Consider the following 22454-nt stretch of genomic DNA (forward strand, 5'->3'; position numbering starts at 1 on the left):
GAAATGTAATTTGAGCTAAATGAAAAGTCTGACTCAGGGTAGAGGAGACTGATGAATGGAGATAGCAGGTAAAAGAGAAGTGTGTGTGTGTGTGTGTGTTCTCTCAGGGCTGAGAGCAAAGTATGACCTCACTCTTCCTGCTCTTGGACGTTTCTTCAAACACAATTTATTTCAGCTAGATAGCCATTTACTGACCGCGGTTGTTAAAAGAATAAAACATCTCAGTCGCGCAAACGCGTCTAATTATTTACGACAATTGATTCTCACGCAGACAACCCAAATTTGATTGTTGAAAATATATTTTACTGTGAATTTAATCATTCTGATTCATTTTTGCCACCTTTTTATTGTTTGATTCAAACCTTGTTATACGTTTTATTTTTATTTTTAAATCCTTCCTCCTGCTAGGTCGTTTCACCACATCATCTTTGGTATTTCCCTCTGAATGAAGTTTTCTAGAAAAACCCTGATACCAGACAGACCGCTTCGACAGAACTTTAGAATGTCAACATTGATTAAGTCCATCGAGTGGCGCTCTGCTCAAACACTGAGCCGCTTGTGCAGGAGTGAAATGCCTTGGACTCGTTGTTGCTTCACCTGTCCAACATTTGATTTGCTTATCATACATTTAAGCTGAGCGAGGACCCCTGCCCTCACCACCAGTCACATCAATATGATGCTCGGGGAAGAAGTGCCATCAATCCTCCTGACTCTCATCTCACACCTGAAGGAGAGTTTAACTCATTGAGCGCCAGCCATTTTCAGCTCAGCTACATGCTGAGGGCCCCAGTTGTCAATCATTTTGCCCGATTTGCCAACCCCCGACAGAAATATATATATTCTTTACTTTGACTATGCAAACACCAAACCTGTCAAATGAAAGATCAAAGTATTTTCTTTCATCAGGAAAAGTGCGTGTTTTGGTTAGGATAGATTTACAAATTTACTTTTCAGGATTGATGAAACTTGATGATCTGTGTTTTGCTTTATCGCCAGTAGGTGGCGACACACACCTTGTTTGCAGCGATGCCGTTCTGATGGTTCATTAATAAATCTTCCACTCAGAGCTGACAATGAAATCCATCTACACTCTCTCGTGTGCAGCTGCACTGAGTCGGTGCTTTCTCTTCCTGTCGTCAGATTCCCCGGGCCTGGTTTGAAGCGGCTGCACCCTGGCTCAGAGTCCCGCAGCAACAAGCCCCCAGAGCCAATCATCAGCCAGATCATAGACAAACTCAAACACATCAACCAGGTGAGGGGCTTGCACCTGCTTCATCTTAAAATGCTGTCTTGTACTATACATTGGTAGGATGTGAGGATTTTTTACTTCTACTAGTTGGGCCTCCTGGTTGACCCAACTGGACTTCCAAGGCTGCAGCAGGATTTGCTCAGCAGCTGCTGGGGGGGGGGGGGGTTAGAAAACCCCAAAACAGAACCCCTATTTTATGTTTAACCTCCCCGCCATCAGCCCCGTCTTTAGCCGGTTCTGCTGCCACTGGATTCCCCTTTTTTTTGGAGCGGGCTGACTGAATTCAGGAACACTTGCATGCAGCCTCTGTAGGTGGATGTGTCAGCGCGCAGGTCTGCTTCCTTGTTCCTGGTGGTTGCACATGCAGCTGTCAACACGCCGGGCTGCTCTTGACCCATCTAGTGGAGTGTGTTGGAGCGTTTTAGCACTGTGGGCCTGTCACACTGGATTACAATCCTGCTCTCTTGTTTAAACAAACCTCGGGGATCCAAGGTGCACCGTGGACCTTCAACCCCCCCCCCCCCATCTGACAACCAACAACCAGAGAGCCCAAACAAAAATAGAGAAGGTTGTGATTTTTTTAGACGCCGTAATTCGCTCAATTTATGGTGTAATGTGTTTCTTCAGCTCCCGCTTCACCTTCACCCTGGCGCGGACTCAAAATGCTTTGTGCATGTTTGAATGATCATTTTAGTTCATTTCATCTTTTCTCGCCTTCGTGAAAGCGCTGCCTTTTCTCGCGTAATTGCTGAGGATAATAGCGTAGCTGGAACAAAGCTCGACGGGGCAAGAGCCTCAAACGGGCACGAAGGTCAGGCCGTTGAAACCCCAGTGTGGCTGTGAAACCAGAAGTGACATACATGTCGGTTATTCCTGATTAACAGGTGGCCCTGGTGTGAACCCAAGCTTTGGTGAAGTATGTCAGATTGAGCTAAGATAACTGGGTAATAATATTATTGCTGTGATTGCTTGATTTTGTCTTCAAAAACAAAAGCTTAGAATCCGACAGAATGTCTGACGGCGCATGTTCATAACTCCTGAACAACATTCCTACACGTCAGCGGTTAACTTGTTCAGTAAAGATGTTATTAAAATAAAGCCACAATAAACTGGAGTCATGTTCTGATCCGGGGCGCAGAGGACACACACCTACACACACACACACACACACACACACACCTACACACACACACACCTACACACACACACACACACTAATAAGGCTTTCAAAACTCCTTTCTTGGACAGAAACAAACACTTGACCCACGTGAGTCCAGGATCAGCTCTGGATCAGGTTCCTGATTGACCCACGTGAGTCCAGGATCAGCTCTGGATCAGGTTCCTGATTGACCCACGTGAGTCCAGGATCAGCTCTGGATCAGGTTCCTGATTGACCCACGTGAGTCCAGGTGCAGCTCTGGATCAGGTTCCTGATTGACCCACGTGAGTCCAGACCAGGCATGGGCAAACCCAGGCCCGGGGGCCATATGCGGCCCGTTGGTCTTTTTAATCCGGCCCGCCAAACTTGTCCAAGTTATATCATTAAATAAAATTGTATTATAATTAAACCTCATTCATTTGACCTTTTCCCTGTAATGCTACCTGTAAAAGGCCAAATCCTTTAATGCAATAGCTTTCATGTGTCATTTATATTAGCTCACACAAATACTCCATCCATCTGTTCTTGGTCCAGCCCATCTGTCAAATTTTAGAACCTATTGTGGCCCGTGAGTCAAAAAGTTTGCCCAGCCCTGGTCCAGACGCAGCTCTGGATCAGGTTCCTGATTGACCCACGTGAGTCCAGGATCAGCTCTGGATCAGGTTCCTGATTGACCCACGTGAGTCCAGGCGCAGCTCTGGATCAGGTTCCTGATTGACCCACGTGAGTCCAGGATCAGCTCTGGATCAGGTTCCTGATTGACCCACGTGAGTCCAGACGCAGCTCTGGATCAGGTTCCTGATTGACCCACGTGAGTCCAGACGCAGCTCTGGATCAGGTTCCTGATTGACCCACGTGAGTCCAGACGCAGCTCTGGATCAGGTTCCTGATTGACCCACGTGAGTCCAGGCGCAGCTCTGGATCAGGTTCCTGATTGACCCACGTGAGTCCAGGATCAGCTCTGGATCAGGTTCCTGATTGACCCACGTGAGTCCAGACGCAGCTCTGGATCAGGTTCCTGATTGACCCACGTGAGTCCAGACGCAGCTCTGGATCAGGTTCCTGATTGACCCACGTGAGTCCAGACGCAGCTCTGGATCAGGTTCCTGATTGACCCACGTGAGTCCAGACGCAGCTCTGGATCAGGTTCCTGATTGACCCACGTGAGTCCAGGATCAGCTCTGGATCAGGTTCCTGATTGACCCACGTGAGTCCAGGATCAGCTCTGGATCAGGTTCCTGATTGACTCACGTGAGTCCAGGCGCGGCTCTGGATCAGGTTCCTGATTGACCCACGTGAGTCCAGGATCAGCTCTGGATCAGGTTCCTGATTGACCCACGTGAGTCCAGACGCAGCTCTGGATCAGGTTCCTGATTGACCCACGTGAGTCCAGGCGCAGCTCTGGATCAGGTTCCTGATTGACCCACGTGAGTCCAGGATCAGCTCTGGATCAGGTTCCTGATTGCCCCACGTGAGTCCAGGATCAGCTCTGGATCAGGTTCCTGATTGACCCACGTGAGTCCAGACGCAGCTCTGGATCAGGTTCCTGATTGACCCACGTGAGTCCAGGATCAGCTCTGGATCAGGTTCCTGATTGACTCACGTGAGTCCAGGCGCGGCTCTGGATCAGGTTCCTGATTGACCCACGTGAGTCCAGGATCAGCTCTGGATCAGGTTCCTGATTGACCCGCATGAGTCCAGGTTCCTGATTGACCCACGTGAGTCCAGGCGCTGCTCTGGATCAGGTTCCTGATTGACCCACGTGAGTCCAGACGCAGCTCTGGATCAGGTTCCTGATTGACCCACGTGAGTCCAGACGCAGCTCTGGATCAGGTTCCTGATTGACCCACGTGAGTCCAGGCGCTGCTCTGGATCAGATTCCTGATTGACCCACGTGAGTCCAGACGCAGCTCTGGATCAGGTTCCTGATTGACCCACGTGAGTCCAGACGCAGCTCTGGATCAGGTTCCTGATTGACCCACGTGAGTCCAGGCGCTGCTCTGGATCAGGTTCCGGATTGACCCACGTGAGTCCAGGATCAGCTCTGGATCAGGTTCCTGATTGACTTTTGATGATATATTTCAAGAAGATGCAGTTTGTGAAATGGACGTTTATTGACGTGCAGACAATCCCTCTGAAACATGGACGCAGTCACACTCTCCCTTCCTGTGGGTGTAATCGGACCCCCCCGGGTTACTGTTCTCATTGGCTCCCATGTTGCTCTAAACACCATGCGGACCTTTATGCGGTATTTTGATTCTGTTTACACACACGCTTGATATTTATGTAAATTGACTGCACACACGGGATCTTTTTAATCCCGTATCTGATGACCATACGTCAGAGTCAGACATATTTCTGCTTGATCCCCGACTTCCCTTCAGATCTCAACATCAATGGGCTGGATTAAGATCTGACAAAACGCTTACCGCACTTCATTACGCATTTCAAGTGCAGTAAAAAAAACTTTTACAACGCTGAGCCATTTGTGTACAAATCAAATTACACAAATATTTCTCCATCGCCATACTGGGGGGGGGGGGGCACAACATACCCGGACTGCCTCACAATACTCTCCATTATAATACAGCAGTCTGTCAATAAGTCTCTGTCAAGTTTAAAACTCCAGCTCATTAAGTAAAGTGTTGAACTGAAACCTTGGCCTGAAGGTGGCGCTACATCAGGTGAAATGTTGGGAGCTCACCAAAGATTTACAACAATTTATCTGGAAGGTAATGTGAATATTTGAATACTTTTTTTGTGTGAAAAACCACGTTTTGTGGTGACCACCGCCATTCGTAGTAGCATTGAGCTGTCTTCTCTGGGGGAGCGTGGCGTGATTCTGTGATTACACCGCCAACTACTGGCCTGGAATGGAAACTACATCATGTTCTGTGGTTTTTGGCGGATGTACATGTGCAAGAATTACTTTCACAATGTTGTCTTATGAATTGTGGGACTTTTACGAAATGCAAAAAAAAAGAAATCTGTTTCCATTTTTAGCGAAACTGTACACCAAAACATGGAATTGAAGTTAAGAGATTCAGATTTATTCTGATTCATCCTCTTGGGACAAGGAATCATGCAATATTTTTTTTAGCTTAGTTCCTCTGACAGTTGGGACAGTCCATTCAGCACCTCATCACAAATAAAATGATTGGGATGAATCATCTGGAAACCATGAGTTTCCGTGCATCATTGGTTCTGGTGAATTTGAGACAAAGCTCTGGATCAATGGGAATGTTGGCACGCTTTCAGGACACCATGAATCTCTGAACAACGTGTACTATAATCCAACTCAATCTTTATTGACACAATATTTGATGGGCCTTGCTGCTCAGAGCCGGCGTGTTGTAAACAACCTCTGAAGGCAGCAGGGAAAGTGATGTTTAGTTAAAAGCGGTTTTACAAGGTCTACCCCCCCCCCCCCCCCGTCAGTTGAGAGACCACCAGCTCTCGACGTTGCAAGGCTAAAAGCAAAATGGACTAATTACCGGTACGCATCTGATATGAGTGAGCATATGCCACAACTCACAGATAATTACTTTCATCTGCCCTATTTATAGTCAGAGTGTATGAACACAGGCCAAACATGAGATGGTGGGTTTAATGTTCCTGGAAGTAAACCAGTGCTGCTGATTGGGTATTTAATTGTGTTATGTCGTCTGCGTATTAGAGCACCATATCCAGCATGTTGAGGGCTGCAGGCTGCAGAATATATATATATACGGCTTCATATGCATTCAAGACACGGGCCACTCGCACTCAGTCTTTACAAGTCCTACCAGGCTCTTTTATCCTGCACATATTTTTCCATTTGAATGACGGTTATTCTCCCTTTGGCTCAAGCAGCAAACACAATCACTGACTCCTCCAGCATGTGCAGCCGGCACGGCCCCACTTTCAGACCGTGGGCCCAGTCCTAACCCACAGATTGCATGGCTGAGACACAGCAGCTATACTTTTTCCAGATAGTGCGGAGAACACGGAGCCCCTCTTGAGGAATATTTCTCCTGTCCAACATTCGTCCCCCCCTGACCTCTCATTCTTCTCCTGCTAAGTGCCCCATGACGATGGTCCTGTGAAACGCAGCGATGCAGCGGAAATGTGTCATTTCTCACGTTGTCAGTGTTGATCAGAGTATCAGCCGATACGGGGGGGGGGGGACGGCCTGGCGGGGAGACCCCTCCTTTGTGCCTCTGTGAGGCTAAACTAAACACCCAAGGAAGAAAAAAAAAAAGCATCTCAGCGCCGGTCGCCTCGGCTTAAGAAGCAACCTTTTCTCACGCCTGAAGTAGCTGATGTCATGACGGCGCCGGAGCCAAGTTTAACGTGAAGAGGAATGGCTCTCCCCTTTGGTTATTGCTTCGAGACTGGGAATCTATAAACATTTGGGACCGTGTGGGTCCAAGGACTTTTGTGCACCGGTTCCTGCGTGAGGTCCCGTCTGCATGTAAAGGCTGATAAAGACATGCACAAGCTAAGTTCTTTCTTCGGCTGTGGCATCAAGCAGGCAGTATTCTGTGTCGCCGGTATAGGACATGTCTCAGAGTGTCCCTGCCAGCATAATACTGTGTTAAGACTTTAATCGTGTCGAAGCCGGCTGAGTGGAGGACCCTTTTGGAGAGACGTATCTGGAGTCAGCGCTATTAAATTAGAACATCGTTTGGTCATCTGCAGGAGATGAGCTTGTTTTTCAGAACATCTGTTATAATTCCCAGCATATCGGGTTTCTTCCCCCCCAAACAGCTAATCTCAGAGGAGATGGTTGAGCTAGTGGCAAAATAGAGCAATTATGTGATTGGTCTTTGATTACGGAGCGCTCCCCACTCATTTGTCGGATGAGTTTGCTATTTGGAGGGTCAGACCTCCTGGGACTCTTCTGACGGGCTCGTCTCGGTTTTACGACGCAGCATTTGGGACGGCACGGATATGAAAGACGCCTCTTTATTAAGCCCTTTTGGAAGCTGGCGTAATTGTATTGCTCACTGTTGAACTTGCTCTGTCAGCTGCAGGAAACAAACATCGTCATGGTGGATGTTTCAGCCTCTGATTCAGTGCTTTAGGTTTCACTTCCATCACCTCTCCCCGTTTGTCGACTTCCTTTCCATCTCTCCAGCTGTGCTGAGTTGTGTGTGACAGACTCCAGCGCAGTCACACCCCCCCCCCCCCCTCTCATTCTCCCCTTCTCCCAAAGCCCTCAACCCCCCCCCCCCCTCCTCTCCTCCTAGCTTCCCCATCTAATTGAAGCCAGAACCTGGGAAAATCCTGCAGGTATGACAGAAATCCAGGGTGGAAAATAAACCAGATCTTTGCGTGCCGCAAATTCCATCACGCAGACTCACTTCCTCCTGGGCCTGGGCAGTGTGTGCTCCACACCTCATGCATGCTCGTACAGAATACACTCTTTAATTCATAACTCTCACACACTTAAGCGTGGACAGTTTTATCTGTGTATATATACTTGCAGCCATTATTCTCGCACACACACGGGAATATGACTGCAGTTGCATGTGCAGCTCATAGACGGTGACATATAAGCAGTTAGAAAATAAATCTGCACTTCAAAAAAAGTCCTTGAGAAGTATGAATAAATGCAGTGCAATGTGTTCTCATCTTGCAGGAGAGATAAAACGGAGCCGTTGTCCTGGCGCAGGCGGCGTGCAGTGGCCTTCTCCTACAGGGTGTGCTTACAGTCAGACTGATAGACACGTCGGGCTCGGCCTGCTGCTTTGTAAACTTACACTCGCTAACCTGGCCATTATGCTCGCTGCCGTCAAAGGGGCTGACTCCCGTTTGATGTTATTTACTGGAGGTTTTTGAAGCTTTATTTAATATACCCCCTCGGGGCTTTGGTCCTCTCACCTTCCCAGTTTTTATGTGTGTGAAGTACGACCGCTCTGGGAAGCAGAGGAGGAAGGAGGGCTGTTGTGCTGCTATGTTTTGTGAGTGGGGAGAAGCCACGAGGGCGCTTTAAATGAAGTGTGACACCTGGTTCAAAACTCTGAGGGCCTGCGGGGCATCGGCGGTGGGGGGGGGGGGCTCCGTGTCCCTGTTTGTGCATCGCGCATCCACGTTATCCTGAAGCCTAAGGTTTCTGTCTTTGTGGTACATTCAGGAGTCGTGGTTCCTGGTAGTGGCTTAGTGGGTTGGGCCTTAGGTTAGCAACCGGCGGGTCAATGGTTCAAGTCCTGGCCTGGAATAAACACGGAGTGTGGACTGGTGGCTGGAGAGGGGCCAGGTTACATCCAGGGCACTGCTGCTGAGGTGCCCTTGACCCCCCCCCCCCCTTGCAGATTACCTCTACCCTACCTTACCCCCCCACCCCACCACCAGTAAGTTACATTTTGTGTGTGTACTGATGTGCTGCACATGACAATAAAGAGTTCCTATTCTTCTTGACTATTGGAATCCCCCCCCCCCCCCCTACACACACACACACACACACACACACACACACATACACACGTGCTCACCCCCTCTCCCACTGTGGCTTTCTCCCCTGCTGGCCGGGAGGTCAGACAGAGCATTTGTGGGCCTTTTCCTCCCAATTAGTCTGCCTGCTAATGAGGCCCAACCATCCCGTCTACCACGACCACCATTTACTGTTTACCTCCACCTCTCCCTCCCCCCCCCTCCTCCTCCTCGGCTTTCCCTGCCTCCTCCTCCTCCCACCATCAGCCCTGAGGCCAGAACCAGCGTCGCCACTCTCCACCCACTCCACCCCTCTGCTCCCATACCGCGACCATTACTGTGGGTGTAATTATCACGCAGCCCGGCCTATAAAAGCCTTGCTGCACAAGCCAGGCAGCTCGCTCTGGGGGCGCCCTCTGACAGGTAAAAGGTGTGCGCGCAGCGGGCTCCCAATGCCCCGGACCGCCGAGGCTTCCTGCAGCCGTCTCCGCTGTGATCCACACATCCTGGACTTGTTGTCACATGTTGCTGTGCTGACCCCTAAAGAGGTCAAGGATCACACTTCCTGTTTCCTGTCTCTGCTGGGTCATCAGAAGGTCTCCCTGTGAGGGTCAGGGACCTCTTGTGTTCCTCCTCTGGCTTTTGTTTGAGGCGGTGATGCTCTGGGAGCCACAGCGGATTTGAGGGTCCTCTGTGGACCTGTTAATGTGTTAGCGCGCCCTGACTTTATCGTCCCTCCACTTGCCTCTAGGCCTTTTCAGCTCACCAGGAACCCACACCCAGACAGTATGTGGTGGGTCTTTCCCTCCATTTCTCGTCTCCCTCATTAACGAACCCTAACTCTAATTAAATCCTTTTTGTGCACTTGGCAAATCGAAACCCTTTTCTCTGCACTAGCAGCCCAGCTAGCGATCGGTGGAGCAGCTTTCAGAAGCAACCACAGGTCGCCCCACCCTCTGTTACCCTCTTAACCAACCAAGTGTGCCGGCCCCCTCCTCGGTGGTGCGATCGTGGAACATATAGTGGTCAGTTGAGGGTTTCTCAGCCACACACATGACTCTGGGAACCATGACGATAACGTGAAAAGCAGAAGAGCGGCAGACAAAAACAGATTGTCTGAGGGAGTAATCTGATTTAGCAGTGGCCTGTGGAGGACGGAGGCTTTTTAAGCTGTTAAAGCCCATGCAGACAGTCAGGCATTTCACATTATTCAAGAGTTTCATTCATTTGTTTTCCCCCTCAAAAAAAGAGATTGGGATTGTTGTCATGCCAGACATACTTTGCCTGGTTTGTTTTTTTCTTCCTCAAGTTAAACTAATGTATTTAATCTGCCATCAGAAATGTGCGTCGATGGTTTCATTAGGTTGCAGAGATGATCCACTGGGAGCCAGCGGAGTCTAAACATGGATTTAATCCAATATAAGGGGGGGGGGGGGGGTCTGGATAGTCTAAGATGGAGTCAGCCAACAAGATGGAAATGATGACACACGCCCAGTTTAACACAGCACTTTTTTTTCTCTCTCTCTCCTCTGCTTGTTCTGTTAGAACTGGAATCAACATCAGGAAATGAATCCCGTCTGCATTAACTGTCTGGGCCCCCTTTTGGGTGACTTAACTCCACACACAGATAGGGGGCAGAGGAAAAGAAACCCCAAAGGAATGAGAGAGCGATGCCCCCCCCCCCCCCCCCCCCCTCCTCTGCATTTCAGATTCAATCAAAGTTGAGTAATGAGTGGCTGGAGAGCGGGTGGGACTGCAGGGCGGGCTTTGTCGTCTGAAATACCACGCCAACTTCTCAGCGTGGCTCGCTCTGTGGAAAGTGCCTCCTGTCATTCCTCTGTCGGACTGTCTTTCCTCCCACGGTGTTGTTCAGTCGTCCCCACTGTCCTTACCCCCCCCCCCCCCCCCCCCCCCCGGCTCTCTCATCCAAAACGTCTGCAGACTTGATGTGAACACAGCAGCTCAACAAACGCGAGCGGACGGATGTGTTTTCCTTTCTTTCTTCTTCTCAGAAGTTGCTCAACTGTATCACATTTGCGTTACTTATTTGCAACGTGTGCAGGCGTTCTGCGGGTACTACTCACCTTGCATAAACTACAGTTGAATGCTCGTCTGTGCTGAAAACTCATCAGGACAAGGCCGCCAAACAAATTTAAAATAGAGGCTTACATTTTTGAGTGGGTTTCTGCAGGAACTCTGAGTTCAAAGAAGACCAGAAGTCTTCATTGAAAACCAATCAGGCGTAGCGGACGGCGGCGCGGCTATGCGGGAGAACACAACTCGGAGATGATCATTGTATGGCTCGCAATCTCCACCTGGATAATAACACAACAAGAAGCAGAATAGACATACTAGAAGCATATAATAACATCTGCCTGTTTGTGTCCATTTCATCCCATTTGAGCGTCCAGGATCTCACCCTGACATCAAACACGTTATGTCAGCGAGCACTTATAGACTAATAAAACATGCAAACCTTTCATTATAAGCATTATAGTAGGAGAGTATATTTACAGTAAATGTATACATTCATCATTGAAGCTTTGAGCTACAGCACCGCCGGCCAGCTGCTCTGATCAACAGCTTAATGGGCCTTGAAGCCTGACGTCGGGTTGCATTTCTCCAAAAGTTGATTCTGTTAGAATCATTTTCCACAGCACAGCCACTGAGGGAGTTTGTTTTTTTTATTTGGCTACCGCTGCATCCTCCACTGCCACAGATAATTTCACTCTCAGATTTTTGACCACATTAATACCATAGATTCAAAATCAAGATTGCTTGAAAGAAGTCTAACAGGGTAAAAAAAAGAAAGAAATTGAACTAAGAAAGCCAGGAAGATTAAACAACAGAACCCGTCACGGTCCACTAAAACCGTTAATATTACAGTCATTGGTTATTAAATTGTTATTTCACAACATGCATGTTTACAACATTTTGTCTTTCTCACTACAGGTATAGTGATTTTTCATCAACAGTTGCTAAAAGATCGTGATGATACTACTGTCACTAGTGATGGCTAACCTGTTAGCTAACCGATAACGCATTAACTAACAGTTTCCTGTGCACACAGCAACATTAGCATTAAAAGTGTTTCTTTTTGTTTGTCTATGTTGTATGTTCACTGCGGTGTGCACAGCCCTCTACGGCGGTAAGCAGGTAATAAAACCAATAAAATATGAATAGGCTCGTCTGCCAAGAGGGCAGGTGACGGTCACAATCATTATAAGAATACAATTTTATAGAAATCTAACAGTGACTGACGTTGTGTACGTCGTCACTGTGGAGCACGAATGCAGACAATAGAGAAGAAAAAAAAGCATGGTCCTTCATAAAAGGCTTCTTCTTACCATTGTTGCTATTTAATTATTGAAATATATTATATTGTATATATAAAATATTGCTTATTAATTATTTAGTAATCTGTGCTATATATAAATGTTCCTTAATTGTTTTGTTTGTTTTTTCCCATTATTAGAAGTTAAACAGATTTGAAATTTTAGTTGTATAATGGGGGTGGGATTTAATAAGTTATCTTCTTCTCACTCCTTTTCAGCCACTATATCATGAATTATTTTATATTTTTTGTGTACATGACCTTTGGTGTTTGTTTTGGACATATTTATTGGGGGGGTTTCGGCCGAAATATGGTTTCTTGTACACAAAAAGGTATTTTCTTTTAAATTTGTATTCTGCTTGAAACAAACAATAAACTAAACTAAACTAAACTAAAAAAAAAAAAAAAGTCTTTCTTTTCCCTTAACACCTGCATGCTGTTTCTCAATGAAAGCTCCTCTGTAGCAGCTTGCTGTCTGAGTGGTCATTTGTGTTGAGAACGCAGTGTACATTGTATTTATTCATTTATTTATTTTTTGTTCAAACCATCTGCTGTTCTGTGGCTGATAAAAGCTGGGAGAATGAATCAAGTTTTGTTTGGGGAGATAAAACCAAAACATCGAGCTGAAAGTCACTAAAAGCTCTGCAGAGTTGATTGTTTCACCTTTTACGCTCATAAAATCAGGACAGTGGGTTTCATCGCTATGTCGTGCTGAAAAACAGCACATGTTGACAGTGCATTTAAGCGTTACTCAGAGCAATTACAGCTGTTTTGACAGCACGGTGTGATGAAACCCTGGCGTTTGTCTGGAGCCCAGTCAGAAGCTAACTCTAACTCTTGTAGATTAGATTTGCAGGCCAGATGTGTTGAAGCATTGATAGAAACAGTCGGGGCAGCAGATTCCGTCTGGGCCCCGAGTCATGAGCAACTTGATCGGACTTGTCCCGTGTGTGGAGCGGAGGACACAACACAGGGCCCGATCCCAATCACACAAGCAGCCCTTCCTGTGGGCTTCCTCTCGTCATGACTCATCCTCTCCCTCTTTCACCTGCGTGTCCCTCATTCGCTTAAACTGTTTCATAATTGATTCCAGCTCTCTTTCTTATCTGTAGATTACAACGTGTGGTCAGATATGAGGCAGGATCTGAATGTGAAGGGCCACTGATGGCGGCAGGGCCCCGAGGCTGCAGCTGTCGTGTCCAAAAGTGTCTCGATCTGTGTGGACTTGGCGTCGCTTAGGATAGGCAGTTACTTGTATGTTTCTGTCTGGGTGCGTTCAGCAATCGGCCACATGTTTGGGCTTTGTGTGCAGCCCATGAGCCTGTTTCCTTGGTGTGACTTCTGTGCTGTGGCTAAGCAGGATCTCCCCAGCCACCCTGCATGACCAGCTGTTTGTAGCAACCCGAGAAAGGAAGGGCTGAATTCGGTCTCCTGATCAGAAACATACTGAGCGCTCATCAACAACAACAACAACAACAACAACAACAAACGTTCTTTTTATTTGTTTCCTCCTTGCTTCCTTTTTCTTTGGGTTTTCTTTATAATGGCAGAAGATCCCAGCCAACCTTGAGGTTTCTGCCTCTTGTGGTAAATCTGGAGGCCTTTTACCGGATCATGCTGTGGCTCAGCCGTGCCAAAAGGGCTATAGCGTCACTTTCGACTGAAACACACATTCCCCACCCCTCCCTGTCACCACGGCCGTGGCAGGGGCAGTTAGCCAGTGGGCAGAAACCACAGCTCTTTGCCACCGAGGTACTGCCTCTGTGAAGGAAGGTAAAGCTCACTGCTGTGGCCCGTTTGATATTTACTGTATAGCTTTGTGTGTTTTCATCGATGCTACAGACTCCGTCATCTTTAGATGTTTCATTTAACGCTCTCTCCATTTGTCCGGTAAAATATTTCTTCATCTATACTTGAAGAATTGCCTGAATTCCGTCGACCATCAGTGACTCACAGGACGACCTGCGTGTTTTCCTGCTGTGCTCGGAAACCAGGTGGCGAGCACATGCAAACCTTCACACAGGCTTGCGCTCTAATCCGGGGTGCAGCAGCCTCAAACCTCGTGCCGTTTTTAGATTATGCTCTAAAATACCCTCGACCACGTCTTCCTCTTCCTGCTTTTGCAAAAAGTGTTTGCCTTTGAAGGAGTTTGCAAGGCGCCGCTCCTCTTCCAAGGGTTCCAACCGGGTTTCCAGGATATGAGGAGGAATTTCAGGACGTTCAATAAATCCATTCCGGACTAGAGCAACGGCGGACCGACTTGCTCCTGCTTTTAACCAAACGGTTGAGTATATTAAACGCTCGTTCGTCGTGTGGGGTTTTGCGTCTGGCGCGTTTCACTGCGACACCGAAGGCCTGCCTGTGCTCCGTCGGTATAGGTGATGCTTTGCTCGGCGGACTCAGACGGAAACCAAAACATTCCAATGGATCAGCCTTCCTGTCTCTGCCGGACTGCCCATCCCGCAGTGGCCAAGCGTTCAGAAATGCTGTGGTCATCCTGCCTGTATGGAAATGAATGGAGGGCTGTTTGACGGCCATGCGTGGAACAAGGAGCCATGTGTTCCCATTCTAAACTTTAGATTTCGTGTCACTTCTTGAGCCCAGATTGATGGGTTTGTCTATTGAGGCGAAACAAACAGGGCTGTTTATTTTGTGACTGACGTAAATTCCGCGATCAGCTCTGGGTTTCTCCGGACCTTCTCGCTTTACGCACATTGCGGCTGATCTGAGATAAGGCCCAATATGAACTCCGTTTTCTCCCGCAGACAGCCACAACGACCGAAAACAACAGCAAGCGCATTCTGCCGTGTGCAGATGGGAAGGAAATCAATTAAAAGCAAAGGAGAGCGGTGCGATGAAAGGGAGCAGGAACAGGCGGAGCAGCTGGAATGTAGCACATCTGTTACCTTGGCTGGATTCTCAGTCATGCGTGATGTCGTGGAAGCTAAAGGCTGGTCAGGAAGCGGCTGTCTCCGAGCGCCGGCTCATGTTTTTCACCCGTGGGAGGCTGGAAGAGTAGATTTGGAATAAAAACCGTCTTCGTGTCTGTATGTTGAAAGTTTTTAATGAAGCGGCCTCAGCGCTGTTGGATATTTCCATATTTTTCTGGGCTGATTAGTTTACTCCATAAACACCTCTGGCATGCGGTACACAACACATACCAGAGGTGTTTATTGCCTCTGGTAAATTACACGGAAAATATCTGAGTTGAACAACAACCATATGTACAGCCCGATGGCTAAACAGTAAATACGAGGCTGTTGCAAATTATATCATATAGCCATAAAAAAAAAACTGCATCTACTTGTTTAATAGGGTTTATGCTTTTATGTTTGTTGACATTGTTCCCTCCGCCGAGGCGAGTCTGTCCATCAGCAAATCCTGATTGACATTTTGAGAATGTTACCAGGTAACAGGTGATGACGTTTTGGTGATGATCCAGAAGAGATTCCGGATTCTGGATCAGTTTGAAGATTTCGGCGACATTGCAGCCAAATTTGTTCCTCAACATCTCGGTTCATTATTGACCTGTGTTTATGGAATTGGACACAGTCATGTAGGGGGGGGGTTCTATCTCACCAACTAGTTTCATCCAGATCGGATCCAGAATAGTCAGTAAAAAAGAATATTACATTTTAACATTAAAACCCATTTATGGATTCAAAACTCTGTTAAAAATACACATCAACTCTGGTTCACTTTTACTTTTAATGGTTGAAGTATAAAGACACCAAGAACAATCTAGAACCTTTTGGTGATGATCCAGATCACCATGTGGACGGTGTAAATCCAATTAGGAGGGGAATGAGCAGCTTGGCGGAGGTCTGCGCTCTCTGAGTGCTTTGCTCGTTTTATCTGCTGCTGGGTTTTATTTATTTCCTCGACATCTTTCCTCAGCTGCCATCTTGTTCTCCTTTGAGCTTAATGGCTCTAATGAAATAAACATTGCAGTTTGAGTATCAGAAAGATGAATGTGTTCATCTTTCATGTTGAGGCCTTGAAGTCCACTTGGGCAGCCCGTGTTATGTGGTGTTTTTATCCCCGTTGCCCCGAGACATCCACTCAAGACAATGTTGTCTGCCAGTAAAAACACAATTGCACGAGTCTGCTTTGGCCCGCTGCTTCTTCTTCGACCAGTAAATTACATGGAGCCGCAGCCACAAGCCTTTGAGTGAATCACATTTGGATAAAAATAAGTAAGCTGGCAGCGATAAATAAACTGTGGTCCTGCAAGGTGAGTATTTGTAGAGTTTGATGAGCATCAGAACATGTAGATTTTTGAATGGGCCCACCCTCCACTGTAATTGTACTTTTCTACAGCTCTGTTAAAAGCATTAATGCACATTTGCGCCGCGGCGTGTTTTAACCCTCCTCCTGCTTTTGTCCTGCAGTTGCTCCGGCTGGTGACGGTATCTGAGAAGCGCTGGAGAGCCCGGTCAAGTGGAGGCGCTGCAAACGGTTGGAGCGACGAGGGGGATGAGGGATTCCAGAGCGGCGACTGTGATGATGAAGATGAGTGCGCCGGAGTGTCAGGGCTGGGGCCGCCACCGAGACGCAAGCGGTTACGCATCTTTGCAGGTTAGACAAGTCTATTAAGCCTGCGTGGTTTCAATTGAGGGGTGCGGATCCACACTGAAAAATGAAACTGCATTTATAAGGCCCCGAACGATTGTTGGGCACAAGCGTTTAAGTTGTTTACTTGGATGCCTACGAACGAGATGGGAGCTGTTTCCTTTCGACCGGAGACGTGCCTGGAGGGATTTGGATTCTTCCACGGTGAGTCAGAGAGATCACGGGCCAAAGACGCCGTGGCAGTGGCCGCAGCAGAGGGTTGTTTGCACGACTGCCGTGCACGTCGACACCAACGTGACACTATGCAGCAGGAGACGCAAAACTTCCTCAGGTAGCCGCCTCGCCTCGCCTCGACCTCTGGACCGCCCTGCGGTCAGTCCCATGGAAATGTCAGCCCTCGACTCCGAAAGCCGGGCGAAGAGCAAATAAAGCTGCAAACGGATCGAAGGAGGGAAACCAAACAGAAAAAGAGGGAGAAAACAGGCGGGGAGCGGCAACAAGGGGGTTTGATGCGCGGACCCAAAGCCAGCGCAGCTGAGCAAACACGGCGGTGGGTGTAGTCCTTCTGTCTGAGATGTTGTGGCAGAGATTCGGGTTCACTGGATTCGGGTTAACGCTGGAATCCAGCGGGGCCATCAGTTCCAGCAGGCCGGGCCGTGAGAGTCGGATGCCCTCTCATGCGCAGCTCGGCTTCCATACACAGACTCGTTCTCCTGTCTCCTCAGGCTCAGAGCTGCTGACCTCCGCACAGTGGGAAATGAAAGTGCCCTGTAGCGTCTGACCTCAACATCCCCTTCGTCTTTTGTTATGCGTCTCATAATTAGAGGATTACATGCGCATTTAGTGCATGTTTTCCTCACGAAGTTTGCTTGAGAGATATGAATGCCTATTTGAATGTGAGCCAGTCGTGCTCGCCGACCTTGGAGACTCCCTTCTCATTGGCAGATGCAGACTGCACTGATAGCCTATGATAACCCAGCAAAACTCTGACCCAGCAATTTAAGCTCAGCCCAGTTTGGTCAAACAGGGGACTGGGGTTCAAAGGTCAGCCTGCAGAGCGTGAAGCCTAATGGGCTGCCTGTCTGTGCTCTGCTGCTCTGAGATGGACGAGGCAGATCTAGTTTCACAAAGCCTGGAGTGGAGCAACGGCGACACACACACACACACACACACACACATACGGGGACAAAAGAGTCGGGAAAAGGTGACAGCGCCCCCCAACCACAAGGTGCAGACAGGACAGAGGCAGGGCTGAGGCCTCCTCGCAGCCCGGCTGTCAGCCTGCTGGCCACACAGAGGATGTTCCTAAACACATGAAATGATTGGTCTGTCGTCGCTCATTCTGCACACGGATTCCATAACCGTCCGACAGACGACACAGACGCACACACTCCCCCCCCTCCCTCAAACGCCATGTCGCACATTCCCCAGAGCATTCCAGTCCAGGGACCCCCCCCCCCCTGAAGAATCAGAAGAACTGGTTTCAGCTCGCACCAGACCCAAGACCTCTCCGGAGACTTAACAGGTATCTTTCATACTAGAGGAGAGCTCACTTGTTTTCTGGTTTGGTTTTAAAGCAAAAAGGTGACGCACACACAGATATCTGACGATGACATGATGAAACCATTTTTATTTTGTCTCCAGCAGGATGTGGTTGTATATGTTATATGCTGGAATAATAATAATAAATGGCCAAAGTCTTTATTATGGGATAATGTTGCTATGGCAACTGGTGTAGGACGTGACCCACTGGTGGCAAAGCCTGACAGCCGCCTGCAAGGGTTAGCTTTATGCTGCAGATATAATGACGGGTTTAGTTAATGCACACCTTTCCAGCTGTGTGAGTGAATATCTTTACCACATAATCAAAACAGCGGATCTCATCTGCCTGGGTTCACTAAGAGGAGCTAACTGCTTCGTGCTAACCATACTTAGAGTCTGAGGCTAAGTCCAAGACTAAATAAATGCCTTGTGAAAACAGGTTTTCGATGCAGCTTGGAAGCACTCAGTAGTCCAAAAGCCAACAGTTGGAGGGGTGCTGCAGCTCCGTATGTTTTCTTGCTGAGTCGGACGGGCATTCAGCGCACTGCACCTCGCCATGCAGGCGGCGCGTGAATAGGTCTCTTGTTTAAGTCCCTGCACGCAGACGTTCTGTCACCGCTAGCACCCTGAAAGTCAAGCTGCCCTTTTTGGAGGCCTACGGACATTTTTTTTTATCAGCACCAGGGGTTGGCAAAAACGCAACGTGAAAATATTCCCGTAATGTGAAACATGCGGCTTACGGCGAGAGGCTGGACCGGGCTCACCTTTCACAAGGTTTGTGGTGAGAACAAAGGAGTGAGCAACGGAAAGAAGAAGCCGGTGAAAGAATGTGTGTGTGTGGGGGGGGAGGAGGAAGAGACAGAAACACCTTTGATAAGTAGAAATGTTGATTCACTGGAAACCTAAGCATTCGTTACTCTGAACGAACGTGCCGCTAATATGACAATCTGGTATGTTAATTAGCTGCAGCTGCGACCCCTGACCCGGTGGCATCTGATAGGCGAGTCTCACGGTACCGGTACGCCACAGCAGCGTTTGCAACATGTCTCCGACCCAGCCAGAGGCCAGAGACTGTTGACATTAGCACTGTCAGTCTTGTGTACGTCCCCCCCACGTCTGCTGTTTCCTCCTCCTTTAAGCCCCGTATACTTTAATGAGGCTGCATGGCTGCCTGAGCTGCGGCGCTCACGAAGGCTCTTCCTGTCGAAGAGTCGTTCACATGTAAGCGGGCCTGCCATCTGCCGCAGGTTAGCATGAGAGGGGAAAATGCTCAGACGGTGTAAATGTCAGAGCGCAGATGTTTGGGTGTGCGTGGAATCCGGGCGCCCATGTGGCCTTTCAACGGCGTGCCGAGCCAGATGATGCAAAACGTGCCGATTTCACCCCGAGGATGACTGTCCAGGGTCTGCAGCCATCAGGACTCAATTATATACCAATACGCGTGAGTAGAACAGAATGGTCGAGACTGTTGAGTCCATTGGTTTTATTTTCCATTCAAAATGCTGACATGTCGCCCGCAGGGTGCTGTCAAGAGCCGCTCGGATGTACAACTTTCTTAAGCCATGATGTAAATCGCATTTAGGAATAATCCAAAAACACAAATCACCCCTGTCACATCAGGAGAACGCCTGCTGCTGCTTTTGAGTGAGGACAATAAAACCCAACTGGCTGATAGAAATGAGAATAAAAAGAAAAATAGATATTACTGAGCCTTCATCTTTCTTTATTTGAATGAGATAAAATAGCCTTTATGTTTAAGAAACCCAAGGAACGTGTTGGAGGATGTGTAAATAAGGTTCAGGGCGCGGTTACTGGAGACACTGATAATACATTACACGCTCTAAAATGTTCTGACCCAATGTTCTCCACTGCTGTCCCTCCACGAACTTGTAAACAATCGTTGTACTTCCTGCTTCTCCACCTCCTCCACGCCCCTCGCAAAAATAATGAAGCTCGTTACCATCTGTGCAAACAGGCTGGGCTAGCGTGGGCGCTTCTTACCGGAGCCATGCGAGCCACGAGGCTCTGTGCATCCCCCGTTACGCTGGGGAGGAGAGGAACACAGAGAGGAACACTGGGATGAAGCTACCCTCCGACTGGACCCTCGCTTGTCTTCCGCTCTGGGGGCTTTCTTAAGTCAATCCAGGGATAAAACCCTTAAGATTAGCCTGGAGGCAGGAAGAAGAGCCCAGGCTTTCCGTTTTGTGGATACAGGCGGACAGAGCCGACTGGGTTCTCATCATGTACTAGAGGCGTGGGGGGGCGGGGGGGGGGGGGGGGGGCACCAGTGTTTGATTCACCTTGTAAGCCGATGAATTTTTCACCGTTTTTGTGTGCCTCTTGAGCGCCCTTGTTTGCTCGAGAGCTTTATTTACATTCGCAGCCACTTTCTGGATGCTCTAAATTGATTCCAGGGCCCGTTCCTGGGTCGAGTCCAGTCCAAACACTCTGCACACGGCGTGACCATTCTGGAGGCTCGCTGCAAGACACAGCAGCCATTTTGTGGGTAGTTTGTATTTGACATGTTAGCCCCCCCCCCCCCTCTCACCTGCGTCTGTAAAACTTTCCGTCCATCCATCTTTTTCTCCCCGTGGCCAGCCCGTTTCACGAAGCAACCGAGCATCAATCCTCAGATGAAGCTGAGCTGCCGGAGGAAACCGCAGGCGACCACAAAACAAGGGGCTCAGAGCGATGGCGGAGCCGCTGCTCGTTTCCATGACAGGAATGCAGGGAGAACTCTGCTTGTTCGCTGGCAGAGGAACTCTCGCCCAGTTTTACAATCTGTGAACTTTGTTTCCTTCACCAGACGGTCGGCTGCAGCCTGGAGGAGAATGTAAACAGATCTGTTGGGGATGTGACCCTCATTATTAAAAGATAAAGATGCTATCTGAAGAATGTGTTCCCTGACCAGGACGTCCCCCCAGGACAAACTGGACCAGCGACTCCTGCCTCTCTCTCGCTCTCGCTCTCTCTCTCATGCTGATAAGAACGTTCATTGTTCCATCTCTCCAGAAACACCCCTATCTGACACTCCTCACCCACCTCTGACCCCCGGTCTGCACCGACCTCAGAGCCACCAGGGGTAATAGGCCTCCTCTGTCCTCAGCAGAGCGCCCCCACCCCCCCTGCCCTCAGCGCAGAATCAGCTCTTTGTATGTTTGATTTGTTAGGGCTTTTACGCTCTCACTCACACACATGTTCCACTCTCAGGGAGCTGCCGCTGTACGAGGAACTCTCACCTTCTCCCAGTGTATTTGTTGGGAGACTATAAATACTTTAGGCGTAAATCAGATTCTGACCCTGTAGGTAGAGACACCGACTCGCTTCACTCACCACGTTAATTGGGAGGTGTTGACTTGCATTTGTCCCGCAAAGCCACGAGTGAGAATGTGTCTGGGATGTTGGCTTTTCTCCTCTTGACACTCGGTTGGATTCGTTTCATGTCAGAGGAAGGATCCAGTTTGAAGTCTGAGCTTCTTCTTTACTCACCTCTGATTCCACCTTTCCACTCGCACTATTAGCGCTCCACTGGGTCTCTTTGTGTCCTCGGTCGTAGTTGGCACGGCGTCTCCCGGCCTTACACTGCTCGCCCTCTGCGTGGGAGGATTCTCCGGCCTAGAACAACAGTGAGTGTTGTGAAGGTTGGTAGGTCAGAGCGAAGGCCCGGGCCAAGGCCTCTTCTGGGCGTCGCGTTTGTCTTGGCCTCGCCGAGCGCCCCCGCGGTCGGCCTGCGGGTGCGGAGGCAGACGGTCACATTCCCGCCACCTCATGGACAGAAGCATCCCGTACGGCTCCCTCAGTTCCCGGCTCGCCGTCAGCTGGGACTAACAGCCCAGTCGGAAAAAGAAGATGGAGAATGTGACAAATAGGCCGATAATTCCAGCCGGACTCCTTATCAGTTACAATTGACAAAATACGTCCCGATGCTCCTATCATGTTTTTACAGAGCCATTGTATTATCAACAGCTGTGTATGTGTGGGGGGGGGGGGGGGGGGGGGGTGCAGACAAAGAACGGACACACACACACATGTCTGAGAGCGCCATTTGAGGAAATAGTTTGTTCTGCGGAGATGAGACCAGCCGGTGAAATATTTGCTCGACCTCGAAACCATAATGTCTTTATAAAATGTTTAATCTTAAACCTAAATTACATCGGACCCGTTTGGATGTGCTAAATTACATC

The 22454-nt window shown here is 48.7% G+C and overlaps 1 protein-coding gene across 1 annotated transcript in view; it reads left to right on the plus strand.

Annotated features, from left to right (window-relative positions):
• gpc3 (glypican 3) overlaps nt 1-22454 on the plus strand; it is an 85386-nt gene that overhangs the window by 55665 nt on the left and 7267 nt on the right. The window contains exons 6-7 of the mRNA XM_068740104.1: nt 1141-1252; nt 16548-16734. Coding sequence (XP_068596205.1) covers nt 1141-1252; nt 16548-16734 — 299 coding nt within the window. The remainder of the gene's footprint in view (nt 1-1140; nt 1253-16547; nt 16735-22454) is intronic.

This window comes from Brachionichthys hirsutus, chromosome 6, assembly GCF_040956055.1.
Source record: "Brachionichthys hirsutus isolate HB-005 chromosome 6, CSIRO-AGI_Bhir_v1, whole genome shotgun sequence".
NCBI lineage: Eukaryota > Metazoa > Chordata > Actinopteri > Lophiiformes > Brachionichthyidae > Brachionichthys > Brachionichthys hirsutus.